Below are 15,406 nucleotides of genomic sequence, written 5' to 3'. Positions count from 1 at the left end.
ACACAGAGAGAGGGAGGGAGAGAGAGACAGAGGGAGGGAGAGAGAGAGGGAGAGAGAGAGAGGGAGGGGAGAGAGAGGGAGGGAGACAGAGGGAGGGAGAGAGAAAGATAGAGAGAGGGAGAGGTAAAGAGTGGGAAGAGGAAGAGGTAGAGAACGAGAAAGGTGGGAGAAGAGGGAGAGCGAAAGAGCAGGGAGAGAGGGGGGGAGAGAGAGAAAGAGTGGGGGGGCAGATGTTGTAAATGTCTACACAGCTTCAGCAGTAAAGAACACATATTCATGTCATTATAAATAAAACGGCCGAGCTTCCTCCATGACACACTCATAAACACACACACGAGCACACACACACATATCATGGCTACATACATTAAACATGCCACAAAACACACACAAGCACCATACACACACTCCTACATGCACAGTTAATAACATATTCACAGGCAGTAGGCTGCCTAAGCATATTACAAGCAGGAGGTTCTCCAACCCCTCCAATCAGAGAGAGAGAACCCCTCCAATCAGAGAGAGAGAGAAAGAGAGGGAGGAAGAGGGTGAGCAAAGTCAGCACTGTTAGAAAGAAACAGAAACTCTGGATCCAGCTCCAAATGAGCATCTCTGTAGCCTGAGAAAGACCCCCTCCAGTAATTAAACAGACAAGAAAGAGCCCCTTCTGTACGGCAGTGCTGCACTAGAACAGGAAGTGATGTCATTCGTCCGAACCGCCCTCCTCCCTCCCCCCCCCCACCTCCTCCTTTACCACCTCCAGATAAAACATGGCTCCAGGAGGCTGAGTCTAAGACAATCTGACAACCAGGATGAGAGAGACGATTCCACAGGCTCGGGATGAGGAGGGAGTCTTCAGAGAGGGGGCGGGGGGGTGGGGGGGGGGGGAGGAAGGGGGAGGGATGGGAGTGAATGGGGGTGATGTTGAGGTCTGAGGGTTCAGGAATCGTTCCTCTCGCTTTCTCCCCTCCCCTCTCCTCCCCTCCCCTCCCCTCCCCTCCCCTCTCCTCCCCTCCCCTCTCCTCCCCTCCCCTCTCCTCCCCTCCCCTCCCCTCTCCTCTCCTCTCCTCCCCTCTCCCGTTTTTACTTGAATTCTAATGCTCCCTCTGGTGGTAATGTGAACCACTTTAACACTGCATTAGCATAGACACACACACACACACACACACACTGACACACACACACTGACAAACACACACCGACAAACACACACACACACACACAGACACATGCACACACACCCACACAGAGGACATAAATTATCTTATTGGAGATGTAGGTTGGGCTTTTGACTAATCTCTATCATCCTATTGACACAGAGAGGATCAAGTATTCAGCCAGACAAACACACCCGGGCACACATCTACACACACACACATCTACACACACGTCTACACACACACACACATCTACACACACACATCTACACACACACATCTACACACACAGGCACACACATCTACACACACACATCTACACCATTACTGTCACTATAACTGTCACCAGTACTGTCACTATTACTGTCACTATTACTGTCACCATTACTGTCACTATTACTGTCACTATTACTGTAACTATTACTGTCACTATTACTGTCACCAGTACTGTCACTATTACTGTCACCATTACTGTCACTATTACTGTCACTATTACTGTCACCATTACTGTCACCATTACTGTCACTATTACTGTCACTATTACTGTCACCAGTACTGTCACTATTACTGTCACTGTTACTGTCACCATTACTGTCACCATTACTGTCACTATTACTGTAACTATTACTGTCACCCTTTGTGACAAACACACAAATTAACCAACCATTCACAGGTAAGCAGTGTACCTGCACGTCGTCGGAGGACGGCTCGTAGCTGGCCCTCCTGAAGGTGTCCGTCACGTTCCTCAAGATCTCCACAGAGCAGAGCAGGTCCCCGGCATAGAAGTTCCCTCTCTGGGTGAGATCCAGCAGGTTCTTGGTGACGTGGGACATGCCATCGCCCGCTAGCAGTCTCTGGCCCTTGGCGAGGTGGCCTTGAACCTCCAGAAGAGGCAGAGCAGAGGACTTGGGGCGTTTGGATCCTCAAGTAGCACCACAGTCTGACAGAGACTAGAAACATGCTGTACTAGATGTTACCATGTTGATATGCTGTTACATCCTTATTCAAGTCATGTAAAGTGTTGCCCATGGTAATATTCTGTATACTGTATACTTGAACTATGCACAGTAACATTTTGTATTCGAAGGATTTAAACTGTAGTATACAATATTTACTGTTTAGATGTACAGTATACTGTAGAAAGGAACTATAAACAGCAGAGCAGACATCTTGACCAGGCCCAAACGGAATACGCAGACGTAGAATTCCGACAAAAACCCGCAGATTTTCAAGTAGAACGCATTGGTCTGAGGCAAAATGTAAAGAAACTTTTCAACCCATATTACATTTACATTTAGTCATTTACATTTTCCATATTACGTTTCTGTTATTAAAACGTTAGCCAAAAATGCTAAGAATTGAAAAGGAAGCACTTATCGACCCAAATGACAGCAAGAGACAGGGCCAGGGAGTTTCCAGGAGATCTTTATGAGGATGGATCAATACTTTTTTGCAAAGTCTGTCAACATTCAATCGACCATATTCGGCCTGTTCTTAGGTCGCTCCGACATAAGAACAGGAAGGCTAGCGGAATTCCGCAGATTTCCGCAGACTTTCAGTCTGAATAACCGCAGAAAAGGTGAAAAATATCTACGTTTTACGTTTGGGCCTGATCATGACTGAATGAATGAATCAATAAATCACTGAGTGGGGGTACAAAAACTCAATTATATTTTTCTCTCTTCTACTCTCACTCCTTCTCTCTCTTCCTCCGCTCTCTTCTCTCAATTCCCCCTCACTATTCTCCTCTCTCTCCCTCCTCCTCTCTCTCCCTCCTCCTTTCTCTCCTCCCCGCTCGTCCTCCTCCCTCCATGCCCTCTCTCTCCTCCCCGCTCGTCCTCCTCCCTCCATGCCCTCTCTCTCCTCCCCGCTCGTCCTCCTCCCTCCATGCCCTCTCTCTCCTCCCCGCTCGTCCTCCTCCCTTCATGCCCTCTCTCTCCTCCCCGCTCGTCCTCCTCCCTCCATACCCTCTCTCTTTCCAAGTCTATGCTACACAAGGTAATCGTTTACTTTTACACACTGTGGTGCACATTAAAGCAAATGGAGCACAAGGACAGATGCTTAATGAAGACATCCTCTTCTGCACCTCTCCTCCATCCCTTAATTCCTACCCCCTACTCTTCACCGCAACCCCTCCCCCTCTCTACCCATCCCCTCCTCCTCCCTAAACCGGGCCTCATTTGGCTGCTGTTTAAGGTCGAGCCACTGAAGGTCTGAAAGTGTTAACTAGAGCATGAAGAAGAGGAGGAGAGGAGGAGAGGAGGAGAGGAGGAGAGGAGGAGAGGAGGAGAGGAGGAGGGGAGGAGAGGAGGAGAGGAGGAGGAGAGGAGAGGAGGAGAGGAGGAGGGGAGGAGAGGAGGAGGAGAGGAGGAGGGGAGGAGAGGAGGAGAGGACGAGAGGAGGAGAGGAGGAGGAGGGGAGGAGAGGAGGAGAGGAGGAGAGGAGGAGAGGAGGAGAGAGTTAGAGAGGACAGAGGATGAGAGAAGAGGAAAAGATAAAGTCTAGAGGAGGAGAGAAGAGGAGAGGAGGAGACCAGGAGAGGGGGAGAGGAGGAGAGAGGAGCAGAGAGTAGGAGAGGAAATGGAAGGAGAAGAGTAGGGGAGCAGAGAAGAGGAGTGACAATGATAACATGGTAGCACAGAGGAGGACAGGAGGCGAAAAGGAGAGGATAGAGGAGTAGGGGGAGGAGAGGAAGAGAGGATAAGAGGAGAGAATAGAGGTGGAGGAGAGGAGAGGAAGAGGGGAGGAGGAGAGGATAGAGGAGGTTGAGTCAACAGAAGAGGAGAGGAGGAAAGGAGAGCTGTGTCGGGGTGATGTGGTGACATTTTGTGGTGCTGTTCTGGGTTAGCAGTCAGCACTCAACTCCAGCTCTGCTGACTGAAACGGCTAGTAGGGCAGTATTTCCTGCCTTCATTATTTAGTGTCCTTCTATTTTGTTAAATGTCAAACCTGCTTTTGGCCTGGCATGACAGGCAGATTATTTAACAGGCTCTAGACCTGACCACTCATAAACTCTAGCCACTATGCTGGTCTAGCCAGGAGACAAATAACCACACTGTATCACTTCCTGTCTGGGCAGGAAGTGAGATTAAATGAACACGGAAAGGAAGCACAAGTTAATTGGGGTTGAGGGACATAGACATGTATATATATGTCTATGTTGAGGGATGGAGGGTTGAGGAAGGGGTGACTAAATGGAGGGATGGAGGGATAGAACGATGGAGTGATGGAAAGATGGAGGGATGGAGCGATGGAGCGATGGAAGGCTGGAGGGAGCGTGGGGAAGGCAACAGATGACCCAGTGGCACCCGGGTGTGAGGGAGTGAGCCAGTCAAGGGGGCAGTGAGCTCAGGTGTGAGGCAGTGAGCCAGTCAGCGGGCAGTGAGCTCAGGTGTGAGGCAGTGAGCCAGTCAGCGGGCAGTGAGCTCAGGTGTGAGGCAGTGAGCCAGTCAGCGGGCAGTGAGCTCAGGTGTGAGGGAGTGAGCCAGTCAGCGGGCAGTGAGCTCAGGTGTGAGGGAGTGTGCCAGTCAGCGGGCAGTGAGCTCAGGTGTGAGGCAGTGAGCCAGTCAGCGGGCAGTGAGCTCAGGTGTGAGGGAGTGAGCCAGTCAGCGGGCAGTGAGCTCAGGTGTGAGGCAGTGAGCCAGTCAGCGGGCAGTGAGCTCAGGTGTGAGGGAGTGAGCCAGTCAGCGGGCAGTGAGCTCAGGTGTGAGGGAGTGAGCCAGTCAGCGGGCAGTGAGCTCAGGTGTGAGGGAGTGAGCCAGTCAGCGGGCAGTGAGCTCAGGTGTGAGGCAGTGAGCCAGTCAGCGGGCAGTGAGCTCAGGTGTGAGGGAGTGAGCCAGTCAGCGGGCAGTGAGCTCAGGTGTGAGGCAGTGAGCCAGTCAGCGGGCAGTGAGCTCAGGTGTGAGGGAGTGAGCCAGTCAGCGGGCAGTGAGCTCAGGTGTGAGGCAGTGAGCCAGTCAGCGGGCAGTGAGCTCAGGTGTGAGGCAGTGAGCCAGTCAGCGGGCAGTGAGCTCAGGTGTGAGGGAGTGAGCCAGTCAGCGGGCAGTGAGCTCAGGTGTGAGGGAGTGAGCCAGTCAGCGGGCAGTGAGCTCAGGTGTGAGGGAGTGAGCCAGTCAGCGGGCAGTGAGCTCAGGTGTGAGGGAGTGAGCCAGTCAGCGGGCAGTGAGCTCAGGTGTGAGGGAGTGAGCCAGTCAGCGGGCAGTGAGCTCAGGTGTGAGGGAGTGAGCCAGTCAGCGGGCAGTGAGCTCAGGTGTGAGGGAGTGAGCCAGTCAGCGGGCAGTGAGCTCAGGTGTGAGGGAGTGAGCCAGTCAGCGGGCAGTGAGCTCAGGTGTGAGGGAGTGAGCCAGTCAGCGGGCAGTGAGCTCAGGTGTGAGGGAGTGAGCCAGTCAGCGGGCAGTGAGCTCAGGTGTGAGGGAGTGAGACAGTCAGCGGGCAGTGAGCTCAGGTGTGAGGGAGTGAGACAGTCAGCGGGCAGTGAGCTCAGGTGTGAGGGAGTGAGACAGTCAGCGGGCAGTGAGCTCAGGTGTGAGGGAGTGAGCCAGTCAGCGGGCAGTGAGCTCAGGTGTGAGGGAGTGAGCCAGTCAGCGGGCAGTGAGCTCAGGTGTGAGGGAGTGAGACAGTCAGCGGGCAGTGAGCTCAGGTGTGAGGGAGTGAGACAGTCAGCGGGCAGTGAGCTCAGGTGTGAGGGAGTGAGACAGTCAGCGGGCAGTGAGCTCAGGTGTGAGGGAGTGAGCCAGTCAGCGGGCAGTGAGCTCAGGTGTGAGGGAGTGAGCCAGTCAGCGGGCAGTGAGCTCAGGTGTGAGGGAGTGAGCCAGTCAGCGGGCAGTGAGCTTACTGATTGCTGCAGGTATCTGAAGTCGTTAGTGATGCAGCGTGCGTAGCTGGGCGGCTCCCAGAAGGCCACGCCTCGGCCGTCCAGAGCACAGCGACGACTGGTGGTGCCTGGCAACAGGAGAGAGGGAGCGGGGCAGAGGTGAGATTGGAGAAGGGGGTAGGAGGGGAGTAGGGGCAAAGGGGCGGGAGGGGAGGGATGGAGGGGGGTTGACACAGTAGTGTTGAAAGAAATATAGAGGGCGTGTAGAGGGAGAGAGTGGGGGAGAGAGGGATTTACAGGAGGAGAGAGAGAGAGATGGGGGGTAAGGGCAAAGGAGAAAATAGGAAAGGAAACAGAGATTAATTCCGCTTCAAAAGAGCCTCATCTTCTCTTTGTTGTCATTCTCCCTCTCCTCTGAGAGGGTAAGACTGGGGTGAGAGAGGGGCACAGGAAGATGGAGAGGGAAGGAGGGAGACCGAGTAAGAGCATGTGAAAGAGAGAGAGAGAAAGAGAGAGTGAAGGAGAGAGGGAGAAGAAAGGTGAAAGAACAATAGAGAGATAAAGTGAGAGGGAGGGATTGTGTGAGTGTTGTGAGTGTTTGTGCTATAGTGCTGGAGGGAATACTTTAGTAGAACACCCCCCCTCACTCCCCCCCTCACTCCCCCCCCACTCCTCCCCTCCAGACCTCCTCTTAAAACATCTGTGCTTTCATCTGTGTTCAATGCAACACGGCATGTCTTCACATGAGAAGAACAGTTACGTTACCCATCAGGCTCCCACATCAACACACACTTCCTGGAATAGAAACACGAGCAACACACGGTGTGTGTGTGTGTACCTGTGTGTGTGTGTGAGAGAGTTTGTGTTTATGTGTGTGTGTGTGTATGTGTGTGTGTGTACCTGTGTGCGTGTGTGTACCTGTGTGCATGTGAGAAAGTTTGTGTTTATGTGTGTGTGTGTGAGCCTGCTGCAGAGCTCTTCATACATCAGGTGTGTGCTCCAGCTGAGAGGCCTCAGGAACACTCCCCCCCACCCCCCCCACCCCCCTCACCCCCCTCAGTCACCCTCAACACTGCTACGTCCTCTGCTCTCTCTCTCTCTCTCTCTCTCTCTCTCTCTCTCTCTCTCTCTCTCTCTCTCTCTCTCTCTCTCTCTCTCTCTCTCTCTCTCTCTCTCTCTCTCTCTCTTTCTCTCTCTCTCTCGCTCTCTCTCTCTCGCTCTCTCTCTCTCTCACCCACACACACACACACACACTACCTTCACACATCCCACACACCTCCCATCACATCTGCCTGCTCTCCTCCTACCTACACATTCCACACATACACACACACACACAAGCTAGCTTCACACGCACGCACACACACACCTATCACACACACACACACACACACACTACACTTCCCGAGACACACAGAAACACACATTTGCCTTTACACACGTACACACACACTAGCTTCACCATCACTGTGACAGAAATCAGAAAAATATCAGTATAATTAGTTACGAGCTTGTTTCGTCTTACAAGTACGTTTGTCTGTCAGTGCAGAAAGACAAATTCACTTGATAATATTTCTTAACATAATGTGTCCTTTACTTACATTTAATCATTAGACAAGCCATTTATACTTGAAACCAGTCCAACTAGATTTAAAATAAAAAAACAGATCATCACACTCAGATGTAGAGTTTTTGCAGTGTACCTCCAGCCCCAACCCCCTCACAGCCATCAGTGTAGGATGGAGGAGGTGATGGAGGTGTGTTTACCTGTGGTGTTATGGGGAGGAGGTGGTGGAGGTGTGTTTACCTGTGTGTGAGGAGGTGATGGAGGTGTGTTTACCTGTGGTGTTATGGGGAGGAGGTGATGGAGGTGTGTTTACCTGTGTGAGGAGGTGATGGAGGTGTGTTTACCTGTGGTGTTATGGGGAGGAGGTGATGGAGGTGTGTTTACCTGTGGTCTTATGGGGAGGAGGTGATGGAGGTGTGTTTACCTGTGGTGTTATGGGGAGGAGGTGATGGAGGTGTGTTTACCTGTGTGTGAGGAGGTGGTGGAGGTGTGTTTACCTGTGTGTGAGGAGGTGGTGGAGGTGTGTTTACCTGTGTGTGAGGAGGTGGTGGAGGTGTGTTTACCTGTGTGTGAGGAGGTGATGGAGGTGTGTTTACCTGTGGTCTTATGGGGAGGAGGTGATGGAGGTGTGTTTACCTGTGGTGTTATGGGGAGGAGGTGATGGAGGTGTGTTTACCTGTGGTGTTATGGGGAGGAGGTGATGGAGGTGTGTTTACCTGTGTGTGAGGAGGTGATGGAGGTGTGTTTACCTGTGGTGTTATGGGGAGGAAGTGGTGGAGGTGTGTTTACCTGTGGCGTTAGGCGGGCACCTGTTGAAGGCCATCTCCCCAGAAGGGGTCCTCCTCCAGACACTGGCTGCAGCGTAGTCCTCCGGGCAGATCTCATACGGGGCTGCGGGTCACAGAAACACTCTGCAATACGTCCATCTACCAACCAATGAGCAGCCAGTATGCATGAATTTCTTTTTTTTAAGATGCAGTAATCCAATGCTACCTGAGAGGGTTAATTGTGCCTGAGACCTCTCAGAATTACCCATCTACCGAGATACGTATCTACACCAGCAGGATGATAGCTCAGTGGCAACAGCATCGGATTGCAGATCAAGACGTTGCAGTTTCAAATCCCCCTTTACATAGCTTTGGATGAAGCCATCTTCAAAATGGATACATTATCATATTTTCTGCAAAGATCCTACTCGGTCACAATCTAAACACAGTGCTCGGTCATGATCTACACATTGAGCTCGGTCATGCACACACACACCTATCACACACACACACACACACTACACTTCCCAGGACACCCTTCACATCTAAACACAGTGCTCGGTCATGATCTACACATTGAGCTCGGTCATGATCTACACATTGAGCTCGGTCATGATCTACACATTGAGCTCGGTCATGATCTAAACATTGTGCTCGGTCATGATCTACACATTGAGCTTGGTCATGATCTACACATTGTGCTCGGTCATGATCTACACATTGAGCTTGGTCATGATCTACACATTGTGCTCGGTCATGATCTACACATTGTGCTCGGTCATGATCTACACATTGAGCTTGGTCATGATCTACACATTGTGCTCGGTCATGATCTACACATTGAGCTCGGTCATGATCTACACATTGTGCTCGGTCATGATCTACACATTGAGCTCGGTCATGATCTACACATTGAGCTCGGTCATGATCTAAACATTGTGTTCGGTCATGATCTACGTGATGACCAGATGACAGCCAGGAAGTGACCAGTGTCCTGACAGGACCTGCATGGTGTCACTCAGCTGGGTGACGGAGAGAGGGAGCCCAGACTGGCCTCCACTTAATAGTGTGGACTGCATTTTGTGGTCTCCATTGTGGTCTCTATCTTGTGTTGTATATGGGGTGGTCTATATTGTGTTCTATATGGGGTCTATATTGTGTTATATATGGGGTGGTCTCTATTGTGTTATATATGAGCTGGTCTCTATTGCAGTCTATATGGGGTGGTCTCTGTTGTAGTCTATATGGGGTCTATATTGTGTTCTACATGATGTGGTCTCTATTGTGTTCTATATGGGGTCTATATTGTGTTATATATGGGGTGGTCTCTAGTGTGTTATCTCTCTCTCTCTCTCTCTCTCTCTCTCTCTCTCTCTCTCTCTCTCTCTCTCTCTCTCTCTCTCTCTCTCTCTCTCTCTCTCTCTCTCTCTCTCTCTCTCTCTCTCTCTCTCTCTCCCCACTCTCTCTCTCTCTACTCTCTCTCTCTCCTCCCTCTCTCTCCCCTGTCTCTTTCTCCTGTCTCTCTCTCCTCTCTCTCTCCCCTCTCCTCACAACGACTTAATTAACTCTCAGAGCTCAATTATTCTTTGGGTTACCTGGGCAACGCTGGTCACTGCACTTGCGGACTTCCTCCCCCGTGCCCTCGCACTGTTGCCCGGTGACGGCTGCGCCTTGGCACACACGCGCCCGCTTCTGCCAGCCTCCGTCACATGACTTGGAGCAGCCACTCCACGGGCCCCAAGGGTTCCACTGGCCATTGGCTGAAGAGGAGAGCCAATCACAGTTACACACACAGCCTTGGAGAAAGCAATCTGACCAATCACAGTTAATACACACACCCTTCAAGAACGCAATCTGACCAATCACAGTTACCCACACAGCTTTAGAGAACGCAATCTGACCAATTACAGTTACACACACAGCCTTAGAGAACATCGGACGTCCCATGATCGTCTCTGCCTCCCGTGTACCATGTCATGGGGCGTGACCTGGGGTGTGGCCAGCCCCCCACCTCCCTACACCCCCCCACCCCACATCCCCGACCCCCCACCGAGAACCAAGACTGCAATTATAATAAGTGTCTCAAAAATACGTGGTTCAGCCGTTTCACAATGGACCAGAAAATTGCTCCAAATCTCTGGACATGCCAACTTATTTTTATTGTACCCAGGGAACCGGTCAAGAAAAGAAATCCACCCAAAATTGTAGCCGGGTTCAATTATCGAAATCATGGTGATAATACTTGGTATTAGTAATGGGGAACCTGTCTGCTATGATTGAGAGGACTGTCTGTTTACAGGCTCATAATTTGCTAATATTAAAACACATTCGATGGTAAAGTTTCTCAAAGCAGCAACATGTTTTATGGTCTTTTAATGAACATTGTAAAATCTTGCATTCGAAAAAACAACCATCTGTTCTCCCTCAGCCTGCCAGTAAATCATATGCCCTTGTCTGAAGGTACCAAAGATACCCGGAGGGAGGAACACAATCCACTCTCCTGTCTCTGACATACACTTACAGTACTGCTCACACACACATACACACACGTCCTAGAACTAACCTCGATGCGTTTGAAATAGAGAGGTTACATTCCTGGTTCACAAGAGGCTCCTCTAAAAGCAATCCAAAGCCAGTTCTCCACATTCCACTAATGTGTGAAAACTTGTACCGCTAGATCGTAATGAAGTACAACCTCACAGCAGGTTCCATGTCACTACAATATGGCTACTACGGGTACCGCTATGTACATTGTACATTGTACTTATTTGAACCTTAATGTACGGTGTTGTTCCAATTTGTACAATAATCACACTGAAGATTTGTGTTCAATGGGAAGGATGAGAGAGTTTTTTTCTAACAACTAACTCTGGGTCTGGCTGAGTCTGCTAAGCTGACATCTAAATGTGTGTGTGTGTGATACCAAAAGACTGAGACAGACAGCTCTGAACAGCTCAAGCCGACTTACATGAATAATACACACTATGTTGAACTGGATTTTCTCAAATCCAATTGTAGGGACTTGGTCTTCAGCATGGCCATCACTCAGGATCCTACCCCTCCAGGATCTGCAGCCTGCAGCCGCGCTATCTGGCATTCAGAGACGACAGCCAGCGCCACCTCGCAATCGCTCAAATCGGACTCGAGCCGTCATCTCAAGATAACCTTTTTCTCACGGCTGTGACTGACAAGGGATCGTTCGTTCTGGTGTTCAGTTGACACAACAGTGCTTGCCTCAGGGCCACTCTCTGGCTTGTCCCTCAGACTCAGTACCAGTGTGCAACCCTAAAAGGACTGCGTGTAGTACAACTGCTTTCTACTGGCAGTGCCTGGCCTTTTTCACAGAGTGCATAGTGGGATTTATGTGAACCCTGAAAGAAATGCTATATTGAGCGCTTTGTGGAGTTGGTGTGGTACACTTTCCAAGTCAGATTGACAAGCGTAAAGCGGTTTTGTACTCAAGGGGCAGATTTCAACTGTTTATTGTAATGCGACACAAGGACAATAAAGTTGCTTTAAGTGTGTGTGTTTGTGTGTTTGTGTGCAGCACTGCGTGTGTTTTAATCCGGGAGTCTGCGTGCATGTGTGCGTCTTTGTATGCAGCACTGTGTGTGTGCGGCAGGGCTTGGAGTCCACACGCGTGTGTGTGTGTGTGTCTCTACACACGTAGAGCCAGTGTAATGATGGGGCAGTAATAATTAGCAAATGGACTTGTGTGTGTGTGTGGGGGGGGGGGGGCAGGGGGGCCCAGGGACCCGTAGCAGCTGCCTACCGGTGCAGTCAGGGTTGTAGCACTCCCGGCTCTCTGCCCAGTGGCCCCGGCACTCAGAGCCCCCGTGGGCAGCTGCTGAGCACTGCCGCGTCCTCTGCTGGGTCCCGTTGGCACACGTCACCGAACAGTCACTCCACGAGCTCCACTCCTGCCACTGGCCGTCCACTGGCCCGGGGGAGGGGAGGGGGAGCGAGGGGAGGGGAGGGGAGGAGAAGAGGGGAGAGAGAGAGGGGAGGAGAGGAGGGGACAGAGAGAGAAAAAGAGGAAAAGAAAGAAAGAGAAAGAAAGAGAGGTGTAAATATCCATGACTCTGAACTGAATTGCCAAACTTAAAACAGGCATCAGGCCACAGCAGCATGTCAGTTTCAGTGACTTCACAAGAGTAAAACATCTAGCATTGGCTGACACGTCACGGAGGAGAGAACACCGTCTGGAGCGTAAGACTTCTTAAGACAGAACCCAGATAGAACCCTATAACTGCAGTTAGAACCCAGAGAGAACCCCGTGACTCCAGGTGGAATCCACTCTGTGAGGCGTTTTTAGAACACACCACAGTTCTTTTGAACCTGAAAAGGGTTGTAGGTGAAACGTTAGGAATAATTCAGTCTGAAACCTTTCTACTGCTAAAATTACAACCTTCTTTTTTCCGATTTCCGTCAAGCCGGTGCCCACCGTGAAGAGGAGGACAGAGGCAGGGCGTGGAGAGGAGGACAGAGGCAGGGCGTGGAGAGGAGGACAGAGGCAGGGAGTGGAGAGGAGGACAGAGGCAGGGAGTGGAGAGGAGGAGAGAGGCAGGGTGTGGAGAGAAGGAGAGAGGCAGGGCGTGGAGAGGAGGACAGAGGCAGGGCGTGGAGAGGAGGACAGAGGCAGGGTGTGGAGAGAAGGAGAGAGGCAGGGCGTGGAGAGGACAGAGGCAGGGAGTGGAGAGGCAGGCAGAGGCAGGGCGTGGAGAGGAGGACAGAGGCAGGGCGTGGAGAGGAGGAGAGAGGCAGGGCGTGGAGAGGAGGACAGAGGCAGGGCGTGGAGAGGAGGACAGAGGCAGGGCGTGGAGAGGACAGAGGCAGGGAGTGGAGAGGAGGACAGAGGCAGGGCGTGGAGAGGAGGAGGGAGGCAGGGAGTGGACAGGGGGACAGAGGCAGGGCGTGGAGAGGAGGACAGAGAGACTGCTCAGCAGAAGGAAAGAAAAAAGAACATCTTCACGTACAACAGGAAACAAAACAATGAAAGTTAATGAGAGCCACAGCGTCATCGTCACACTCCTCCTCAAGGTCAGTTTCCGAGAGCTCAGCAGATCCACCTCTGCATAGCTAGGCTACGATGCTCAGCACAAAAACAAGGAACATTTACTCAGGGAAATTGCTGCTAATTGCCCCTCTCTTGAATGGCCGTCCCTTGAAAACAAAGCAGACTGAATGGGGAGAAGTCTATCAGTAACCATAGCAAAGCCAACATTTGCAATGTGGAAAAACTCATCATCGCTAATCTGCTTACCATTCACGGGCAATTGCGGCTAAGTGATTTTCACTTCAGCATGACAGTGTTGACTCTATGACGGCCGTTCTCAAGCCGTGCGATTATGTGAGAGGAGAATTCTGCTTTAAATGGGTCGTCGCGTGTAAGCGGCCAGATCGGGGGGCTCTCCACTCACGAAGGAACCTTCTGTCTGAACCTATCAGAGCTCAGCACCTACCTCACAAACATCCTTCACAGACGTGTCCTGGTCCTAACTGCTTTCAGACTGGCACAAGAACAACGTTTGTGCACTGTGGGTTAAGCCCCTAAATTGCGTTATACAGGTCAATTGTACCCATATTCCATGAAGAGGGAGTTCTGTGGTATGATACAACTGTGGTTTGGCATTTGCAAATGTTAGAATTCTGCTGAAAAGGGAGTGTTAGTTGCTCCATTGTTAGTTATGCATCACTGTTTCAGAGCTACATCTTTACATGATCGAGGTTTAATCAATACATACAAACTATATATGCACAACACATACAAACGACATACACAACATATACAAACTATGTACATGCTATATACAAACTATTCATGCTACATACATACATACATACATACTACACATGACACACAGTTCCCTGCCACAGCGTGCATGCTGGCCAGACAGCTGACCTGGACACAGGGCGATGTTGCAGAGTTTGCTCTGGGTCTCCGGTCCATCGCAGGCCCGGCCGCCATGTTGGGGCGGGGCACACATCCTGGTACGCGTGCGGTGGCCACGCCCACACGTGAAGGAGCACAAGCTCCATGGCGACCACTCGTCCCACACGCCGTGCACTGCGGACAAAGAGAAGGGGTCAGAGCCCAGTCACTGGTCTCTCTCCCAATACTCTAACACTGCCTCAATCCTTCCTTCCTCCATTCCTTCCTTCCTTTCTTCCTATCTTCCTTCCTTCCCTCCTTCCTTCATTCATTCGGCCCTTCAAGGAGCACTCTACTGTAACACATAGATTACATTTACTGTGGGGATCTTCAAAGTGATGGATCTGTCTAAGAGAGATCCCTGAGTCTCAGTTTTCACTGGTCGAGTGATTAAAGACCGGCGCTTCGGGAACAGGCAGGAAGGTAGGAAGGGCAAGAGGCGTGTTAGGGACATTCAGACAGGGCCCACGTATCTGGAGGTGAGAGGTCCTCTGTGTTACGGTAGAGGCAGAGGGATGAACAGCACACAGCAAACAGCCTTTAAAACAGCACCTGGCTGTGTACAGCAGGGGGGTCCTCTTCTTTACCTGTTGTCTGAAGCTGATCCAACACTCGGGAACCTACGCTGGCACAGGGAAAACCATGCGACACGCTGAACCACTGAGCTGCCAGGGAGGCCTGCGCTGACTAATGGCTGATGTGGTTTACCCCTGCAGAGCAGCACACTGTCTGGATCAGCTCTGGCATGTTCACTTGTAACTGTCCCAGGCTCGCCTTCACTTAGGATCAAATGTAATCTGGTCACCAGAGGTTCAGCGGGAGCTCAGCTTCCTCTTCGAGTGGCGTATCCCTCTTTCAGACTTCTGATTGCTTTATGAAAACGCAAATCCCTCTCAAACACTGTTAATTAAAAGCAAATTCCCCGAGCCCCGTGCGAGGCGCGGGCTGGAGGGTTGAGGGCGGCGTCAGAATGCAGCTACCGCGGGCTCACGGAGTCGATCATAATGAAGCTCTTGTTATCTGTCTGTATGTCCTCATAAGAAGATACAATCTGAAAGAACACGCTGTGTTCCCTGCTCCAAAAGGAGGACTCTCTGAACAAAAAGCCTTTACTTGGCTGACAAACCACCGAGAACCCATCGAATAGGCAGAAAAGCGTACTTCTTCTTC

General features: G+C 51.2%; 1 protein-coding gene across 3 annotated transcripts in view; it reads right to left on the bottom strand.

Annotated features, from left to right (window-relative positions):
* Positions 1 to 15,406, bottom strand: part of adgrb3 (adhesion G protein-coupled receptor B3) — a 105,810-nt gene that overhangs the window by 32,743 nt on the left and 57,661 nt on the right. For 2 of the 3 annotated variants that reach the window (XM_062463005.1, XM_062463007.1), the window contains 6 exons: positions 14,207 to 14,371; positions 12,077 to 12,241; positions 9,900 to 10,064; positions 8,327 to 8,428; positions 5,992 to 6,098; positions 1,844 to 2,041 (listed from right to left, as the gene is read on the bottom strand). In XM_062463005.1, coding sequence (XP_062318989.1) covers positions 1,844 to 2,041; positions 5,992 to 6,098; positions 8,327 to 8,428; positions 9,900 to 10,064; positions 12,077 to 12,241; positions 14,207 to 14,371 — 902 coding nt within the window. The remainder of the gene's footprint in view (positions 1 to 1,843; positions 2,042 to 5,991; positions 6,099 to 8,326; positions 8,429 to 9,899; positions 10,065 to 12,076; positions 12,242 to 14,206; positions 14,372 to 15,406) is intronic. The other variant, XM_062463006.1, reaches the window with a different exon arrangement.

This window comes from Osmerus eperlanus, chromosome 6 (assembly GCF_963692335.1).
Source record: "Osmerus eperlanus chromosome 6, fOsmEpe2.1, whole genome shotgun sequence".
Lineage (NCBI taxonomy): Eukaryota > Metazoa > Chordata > Actinopteri > Osmeriformes > Osmeridae > Osmerus > Osmerus eperlanus.
Note: the sequence above shows the minus strand (reverse complement) of the source record. Positions and strands in the feature narration are given on the sequence as shown.